An 8661-nucleotide genomic window follows, 5' to 3' on the forward strand; every position below is an offset into this window, starting at 1 on the left:
TCTCTCTGAGCATTAGGATGAGGGGTAGCAATTGCACTCTTGGTTCTTTCTCCCACACCAGACTTCCTTCTCCTTCCAGCTGTTTCTACCACGACATTGCATCACCTGCGCAGTAAACAAAGAGACAGAAAACGCTTTTAAAAATCAGACCGACCACAGGCAGAAGAGGCAGCCTTTAACCTCTCAAATGGCACAGATTAGTGGGATTATTCTCAGGCGGGGTGGGTGGGGTGGGGGCCCGACTGGGGTTGGGGAGAAAGGAGGGGGAAGGAGAGGAGAGAAGAGGGAAAAGAGGGGCTGAGAGCAGAGAGAGGATGGGGAAGCTAGCTAGCACTGGCAGGGGAGGGAGGAGAGGAGAGTGGAGGAAAGGAGGGAGGGAGGGAGGGGGAGGGACAGAGGGAGGGAGGGAGGGAGGGAGAGAGGGGGAGGGGGGAGGAAATGAGGGGGAGAGAGAAACCTGCACTCCCAATACAATACACTGCTGGTGGGTTGGGGGAGGGGGACTGTAAACGGGGTGGGAGCCAAGATTTGGCTCTACTGGCTGGGTCCTGGGATGTCTTCATCGGAAGGTGGCCTCGTCATCCGAGTCAACTTCGAAATCCTTGAAGTCAGCACTGGTGGACTGTTGGTCCCAGGCTTCCTTTTCGGCCTCTCTCTCCTTGTGGGACTTGAATCTCCCCACGAAAATCTTGCGGTAGTTGAGGAACATGCCATTGAGAGCATCTATGGCCCGCTCTGCGGACTCCTGCTTCTGGAAGTGCACGAACCCATAGCCCTTGGGCCCCTTTTCATCACAGGCCACCTTGCAGGACAGGATGTTGCCAAAGGCCGAGAAGATGTTGTACAGCGCCTTGTTGTCAATGGTCTTGCCCAGGTTCTTGATGAAAACGTTGCCCACGCCGCTCTTGCGGAGCGACGGGTCCCTCTGGCACCACATGATGCGCACCGGCCTGCCATAGATAATGTCAAAGTTCATGGTCTCCAGGGCCCGCTTGGCGTCCACCTGTTGCTGGTAGTTGACATATGCATAGCCTAGAGAGCGGCGGGTGACCTTGTCCCTGCAAAGGCGGATGGACGAGATGGGCCCGGCTGGGCTGAACTTCTCATACAGCATCGACTCGGTCACCTCGGGGTGCAGGTCGCCCACGTAGAGCGAGGCCGTGGGAAAGTCTGGGTTCCCATCCCCATCGGAGACCCCGGCCGCCGCCTCTTCTTCTTCTGCAGCCAAGGCCGCCGCCAGCTCTTCATCCATGTCCACCCTCCCGTAGGAAGGCGACGCAGCGGCCCCCGTGGCCTCCGCCAGGCTGGCCTCTGCCAGGCTGGCCTCGGTGGCTGCCACCGCCGCGGCCGCGCAGGCGCCCTCTGCCTTCTTGCCCGCCAGGGCGGCCGCCTCCCCCAGGCTGGCCTCCGCCGCCACCGCCGCGGCCTCGGCCTCCACCTCAGCCTCCAGCTCTGCTTCCGCCTCCGCCACGGAGGCCTCCGCCACCGCCTCCGCCACGGTCGCCGCCGCAGCCTCCGCCGCCGCAGCCGCCGCTGCAGCGACCTCCGCCGCCACTGTCGCCGCGGTCGCCACGGTCACCGCTGCCGCCGGGCCGCTGCCGCGACCTCCCTTGCCGCGAACTGAGGGGGCGGAGAGGCGGCGAGAGCCGGTGGGCGCCGGAACCCGGGCCGGGGGCTCGCGCGGGCGCTGCGGACAGGGGCTCCGGTCTGGCCGGCCGGGCGGGACAGAGTCACCCGGGGTGGCGAGCAAGCGGGAGAGCGAGGGAGCGGGGGCGAGCGCCGGCCGGTAGCGCGCACAGCGCAGTCTGCGCAGTCTGCAGTCTCCGCCGCCGCTCGGTTGTGGGCTGACTGGCACTGCGTGCGGGGCGCGGGCGGGAGGGCGGCGTGTGGTGGGGGGCGGCGGGTGTTGGCGTCTGTGGTCCGGGCAGCTGGGAAGGCTTGTGTCTCTTTGGTTCCTCCTGTGGCTGCTGCGGGGCTGTGGGGCTGCGGAGCTGCGGGCGGGCGGGCGCGGGGGCGGGGTGAAGTTGGGCTGGGGTACCAGTGCGCAGCCTCTGGGGCGCCCACGCATTGGAGAAGAGGATGACAAGGACGGGACTGCGCTCTGGACCAAAGGCATTCGGGTTCCATGTCTTAGGGGGGCGATACAGGGCGGGGGCAAGGGCGAGGGCGGGAGCGGGGGGCAGTTTTTCTGCCCCTCCCCCCATTATGGAAGGTTGCCATGACCCAAGCAAGAACCTAGGTCAAAGGGCTGTGGTGGCCTTGAAGCCAGATAAACCCTGCCCGAAGGAGCCTACAAGCAGTGTTCCAATAACCAGGGGCTTCTCTACCCCTCCCCCACGAAAGACACACACACACACACACACACACACACACACACACACTCAAGCGCATTCTCGCTGTCTCTATCTCTATCTCTCATGTGTGGTGTGTGTATTTCTCTGTGTGTCTCTCTGTCTCTGTCTCTCACAGGCTCACACACAGAGGCATGAGAGCATGCGCTGTCTACCTCTCTCTGTCTCTCATACGCCCCCCCCAACACACACTGCCTAATGTCACCACCACCACCAGTGGCACCCAGGAAAACATGAATCTTCCCAGCTCCCCAGCAGCCTGCTGAGCCGTTTTCTGAGTCTGCTCCCCCTTCCCACCACCCCCCATTGCAACATTTCCAAAAGAGAGAATGAAGAATATGTGTTCATTCATAACGCCCTGCCACAAATACTCTGTCTACATGGAGCCTGTGCCAGTCCCTGAGAATGCAGAGAACTGGGAGACAGAGCAATCTGGGCTGCCGTTGAGCTTCTCCTGGGGTGCAGAGAGCCTGGACTGGAAATTGGACCCCACTCCACTCTCAGTCTCTCCAAGACTGGGCTCCAGCCCCTGGACCACTGTGACCCTGGGCTTCTGCAGAGCCTCTACTCCCACTGCCCCGTGGGAAGTGAAAATCGAAAGCCCCAAGTCCCTGGGGGCAGCCCTGAATGGTAAGTTAAAGAAAGCCAAAAACTGGGGAGGGAGGAGAGGGTGGGGAACTGCTGGCCGGGGTGGGCAGGGGCTGAGAAGGCCGTGGTCAAGAGCCAGGTTCTTGTCCACCCTTGGTTATGCCCCTGAGGTGCTGAGCTTCCTGACCAGGACCAGGACCAAGAATCGCACATCCCAGCCCAGAAGGCAAAGGAGAACAGGACCTGAAATCTCTCTTGAGGAGGAGTCGCAGAGTCCCAGGTGGGCAACTAGTCCTTCTGGCACTGGGGGCCGGAAATGGGAAAAGGGATCACTGGGTGCATGCTGCTATGCTGCTGGTGTGGTGAGAGCAATGGGGCACACAGAGCTAAATGCTGAGGGGACAGGCAAGATGGCGACCTGCAGAGTATAGACGAAAACACCCTGAGGCCCAAGTCCAGAAAGGAGGAGCAGATGATAGGAGCTCTGGTAGGAATCAAGGGAAGATGAACCCAGGAGGGGATGCCCAAGTGGGTTGTGAAAGGGAACAGGGTATCTCCATCCCTGGCAGGAGACAAGGCAGCCAGGCAAAGGAATCGCTCTGTGTCCCAGGGTCTGTGGTGTGACAGCACCCACATGGTCACTGGTGCTCATACCACAGGAACTAATGTAGATGAAGTCTCCAGGGCCAGAGTGTGAAAGGAAGCTAGGACACTGTGTCAGTGGGCTTGCTCACAACTCAGCCTGTGCAAGGAAAGGGGGTGATGTGGGCAAAATGGCAGAAAGTGATGTGAACATCGGTGTAACTACAAGTGTGGGTGCACACACACATGCGTATGCACACACACACACACACACACACACACAAATCTGTGGCGGAACATAAAGGAAACTGCAGACAAAACTAGATCCAAAAAGAGTCAAGAAACTTTGCCTCTGTCTGCATTGCCACTTCAGAAATAGCGGTCTCATGTTTACCATGAACCAGAGGCATCACAAATTAAAAAACATTTAAATGGCCAAACCACGGTGCTTTTCTTCACGATTTCTAGACTCCACTACAGTAACTGTAGCTGGCCCTTAACATAACAGAATTCGCCGCCCCAGAAGACAGAGTTGTTTAAAGTTTTTTTCGTTTGATGGAATTCAATGGAAAACAAAAGGCAATGGGTTTCATCTCGACTTCTTCATACAGGTGGCATCATGCTTTCTTCTTCTTCTTCATCCTCACCCCGCCGTCTGCCATGCCTACCACTACTCCAGCTTATCCCCTTCTTTCTCCAGTTAGACCTTCCCTTTGCTTTGTATTCTTATACTCTAGTTCCTACCTACATTAAGACGCCTTAGGCTTCCCCACTAATAGCCCTCCTGTTAAGTCTCCAACACACACGTGCACACACACACACACACAGTGGGAGCCTGTGCACACACACACACACACACACACACACACACACACACCTTTTGCAGGAATTCCAGCAGCTGCCCCAAACAAGTTTAAATCTTGGGTGCACAGTTGCAGAAAAATTGCTACTTGTCTCAGTCTGGCTCTCCAGTTGCATCTGTGTCCTTGCAAATGCCTTGATTTCATTCCTCTTTGTGGCTGCTTAAAATCCCATCCTGTGTGTGTGCACCCTGCTTTCTTGAAGTGCTCATCCCTAAAGGTTTATCTAGCTTCCTTCCATTGCTGAGTGCTGTGAATAGCACAGCCATACCAAAGGATGCACAATATCTCTGTGATGTGTAGATTTAGTCTTTTGTGTCTATGACCAAGAGCCGCAAAGCTGGGATATAGGGTAGTTCTTTTTCTAGCCTGTGAGAAAGTGCCATGCTCATTCCCATCGTAGTTCCCCAAGTTCACACTCTGCCCAGCAGTGACTGAGTGTTCCCCTTCCCCCAGATCCCCAGTGCCACTCCTTGTCCATTGTTACTTTCACATGGCCATTCTGCCTTGCATTAGATGGAGCACAGCAGGTTTTGTATGTGGCATCCCCTGGCTGAGGAAGTCGAGCGCTGTTTCCAGTACTTATTATCCATGTGTGTAACCATTTCCACGGCTCTGATGGGATGGATGCGGATTCTGGCACTGTGTAGCCAAAGAATACTGAGTTGTACAGCTCAGAAGGAAAAGGGTTCTGGCACTCGGGAGCCACAGAACACAGAGTGTTACAGCTCGGATGGAAAGGTAGTCTGGCAATCGGGAGCCAAGGACTACCACAGGTCGCAGTAAGCATAGCAGCTTACAGCCCTACTTCAGGGAAAGGCTTCCCCAGTGCATCAGCTCTGGTCCAGCAGGACAGGGCTTCCTGGCAGCCCTACAGCCAAGAGATGAACAGACACTAGGGGGCAGAGTTTTTTCCAGGGAGGTTTCCATGGTGGGAATTGGTTAGATTTCACTCCCTGAGCTCAGAATGTCTAGATTTCCTGCTCAGGGATTGGTTAGTTTTCTGCACAGGCTTAGGGTTTGTTTTGGCTGTGGTTTCAGGTCCAAAGTGTGTTTCTTTCACTGGTTCTTTTAGCATTTTGGCTCTAATTTTAGGGCCAGCGTGTATTTCTTTCGCCGGCTCTGATTCCGGGGCCAAAGTGTGTTTCTTTGGCACTGGTTTCAGGGTCAGGGTGCATTTCTTTGGTTCTGGTTACAGGGTCAAAGTATGTTTTTTGGCTCTGCTCAGGGTGTGTTTCTTTGGCTGGCCATTTTCCCTACAATGTGTACTTACCATCCTACCAGGTTTGTGTGATCAGACTGTGGTGGCCATGGAATTTCACATGCCAGCACAAGGTCCTGTCACAGCACCCCCATCCACCTTATTTACACAAGGCTTTCTGTGAGACTTTCTCTAACGGCACAAGCCACACAGGATAGGACAGCATGAACTTGAGAATGTGACCTAGTCCCTGCGGGTCGTGAGGCAGGACATTCCATCGCTGCCTGAGAAGCTGGCCCACAGATAGATAGGATCCTTTCCCCCCTGGAAAAGCCCAGATCTCTGCACCCAGACAGAGCTTACACCAGCAGAGGCAAGGGGCAGGAGCCTAGGGCTTGGGAGTCAGGTGCTATTCCCTAGTGGTCTGGGATAGGATGCTTGCAGGCCTCACCTTTCCAGGTGTCTATCCAAGATGGCCAGCATGGGTGAAGCCATGTTTGCTGTGTGGGGTGGGTGATATGATGGTGTGATATGGCTACAGCAGACGGTCTTCTCTTCATGGCAGCAGGAGACCTATGAGATGGGAAACCATGTGGAGGACAGCTACAGGACCAGCGTTCCACAAGACCCTACCCTGCCTTTGTAGATATGACCACTGAGCCACTGGCAACAGTGTCATGGCTGGAGAAATGGGTGCAGGGGGCTATACCCACAGAGCAAATCTGTCCCAGAGACAGTCCTGGAGATCCCCAACCACAGTAACGAGGCCAGTGCAGTGACCAGGACAACGTCTGGAGACTCTACCGAAGTCCCTACTCTGCGGCCTCCATAAAGTCCCACATTTGTTCCTACACATTTTTGTGTGGTGAGTTTTTCCCACCTGTAGCCAAAAGTGTTCAGAATACTAAGCACTGTGACAAGGGAAAAGACAAGAGCCCTGTGCAGTGTTCCTGGAGGGAGGAGGGGCCTTTCAATGGGACAGAGTGCCACTGGTGCCCCTGATGTAATGATCCAGGAGAATTCCTGGAGGACCAGGCTCCATACCTTGTCCTCTCCTAGTCAGGCTGTCTCTGTACTCAGCGAGCTTACTTTCCACTGAGAATGTGACAAGGGACTTGTCAGAAATCATGAAAGGTGATGAGGGGAGCTGCATAACTCTCAGGGCCATAAAGAAGCTGGTCTCGGGTGCACACGTCTCCAGAGTCCAGGAGGCTGCAAAGGAGCGCCATGGAGCCCAGGGAGGGCTTCTGTGAGGATAATGGGCTGCCAGTCTCGCATGGGAAACCTGCGTGACAGACAGAGCTACAATGTGCCCAGGCACTAGGGCAGAAGCCTCAGATGCTAGTGGAACCACAGGGTACCTGCCATCCAAGCATCCTGGAGCTTAGTGTAACAGAGGGAAGAAGGAAGGAACTAGGGAGGAGGGTGCAGGTGTGGGCAGCTCTCTGCATCAAGGTCTGCCCATGTTCAGACTGGTGTGGGCAACCAATAGCATCCCTAAGTCTGGGCAGTGCGCAGAGCCACGATGACTCATCTCTCTCTGTGGCTGCTGTGTGTGGGAAGTATTGCTGATGAGAAGGGCACAAAGATAAGCAGGGAGACAAGCTATTATGGCCTAGCCTCTTGGTAGGCTCTCACCCATGAGACTGCAGTATGTTGTTCCAGCCCAAAGCATGAGTCTGTGTGCTAATGCATGGATCACCAAGGAAACCGACAAGAAGGGAGACAGCATTCTCTCTGGCCTTAAAGCGAGTCAGTGACCAAAGCTCTGAAATACCAGACAGTGTGAGTGAATGATGGGGCAGTACATAGGACTGTGACTCCATCTCCTTTAGCCTCCCCCGCAGTCCTCTGCAAAGCATAATGGATAGCTAGCATCCATCCAAGGATGGTGATGAAAACGTATTGGAAAGATTGCCGTGCCCTCCCTCTCCCTGTTTACCTGGAGACACCATTCTGAGTGCAGGCGGTTTCTGTGGCCACCGAGTATCAAATGCTAGCACAAGCTCTTAAACTCCACTGCCATCTTGTCCCCTGCTTCCCACCACAGCCTTCTAAGCAGTCCCTCCTTTCCTCCAAATCCCCGGCCTGACTCAGTGGCCAGACTCCTCCGTAAAGGTGAATTATGCCATCCTTGGCCTGTCTGTAAGCTCTCAGAATGACTGCCTGTTGCACTGTGACCCAAGTGCCAAGTTCTTGTCATGGCTGAACTATGATGGGCCCTGCCTTACCAAAAGACCCACTTCTTCTGTCCTCTCAAGACCCTGGCCAACTGGAGCTCTCTGAGCATCCCACGACACTGCTGTCAGCCGTGAGGCCTGCTCTTCCTGAGGGCTCCCTCCTCCTTAATAGCAGACAAGTTTTCAAACTTAGCTTGTTACAACTAGTGTGAGACCACAAGCTCAGGTAACTGTCGTTCAGAAAAGAACGACAGCAAAAACAGTCAGTCTGTTCTTAAGTCCAGATATTTCAGTCCCGTGTGACGCCAAAAGTGTAGCAGATGAGAAATCAAGTCACTACTCACTTGGCGACTCATTGCAACTCTTTGTCCTCTGCTGATTTTCATAGAACGGACCCTGGGTCTCTTCTGGGCATGTCTACAAAAGAGGTGAGTTCTTGGTCCATCACTGTCTAATCATCCTAATCCTCTCTCTCGTTCTCCCCCTCCTCTTTTCCTTTCTGTCTGTGCTCGCATCTCTGCCCTCTCCCTGAAGTTGGGAAGCCCTTTGGCTCTTTGCTGCTGCTGGTCCCGCCTGAGCAGCCAGGGCTCACAAAAGGGAGCACACTCGACCTCAGGGTGCTCAGAGGATATGAAGAAGCATGTCGTTCTGGCAGCTCCAATGCGCTGCTGGCCACCTGCTGCCCCAGGGCACATGGAAGATGGCCCTGGGTACAAAGCTGACTTGGAGGCAGAGTCTTAGAGGTTCAGAAGTAACCCTCTGCACTTTCCTTCCTTCCTGAAGTTGGAGTTTTTGACACTCTCCAGAAGGATCCTGCAGTTACCTTCAGGACGGTCCCTTTGCCCCAATCCTGCTCTGAACACAACAGCAAAGAGTGATCAGGACCCAGGGCTGTGTCA

General features: G+C 55.2%; 1 protein-coding gene across 1 annotated transcript; it reads right to left on the reverse strand.

Moving 5' to 3' along the window:
- Positions 1 to 395: 395 nt before the first annotated feature.
- Positions 396 to 1921, reverse strand: LOC110339632 (polyadenylate-binding protein 1-like 2). Its single transcript, XM_021223933.2, has one exon. It carries the CDS (start codon positions 1250 to 1252, stop codon positions 560 to 562), a length of 693 nt encoding a protein of 230 aa, XP_021079592.2. The 5' UTR covers positions 1253 to 1921; the 3' UTR covers positions 396 to 559.
- Positions 1922 to 8661: the final 6740 nt, after the last annotated feature.

The sequence above is a fragment of the Mesocricetus auratus genome, unplaced genomic scaffold, assembly GCF_017639785.1.
Source record: "Mesocricetus auratus isolate SY011 unplaced genomic scaffold, BCM_Maur_2.0 Super-Scaffold_100003, whole genome shotgun sequence".
Classification (NCBI taxonomy): domain Eukaryota; kingdom Metazoa; phylum Chordata; class Mammalia; order Rodentia; family Cricetidae; genus Mesocricetus; species Mesocricetus auratus.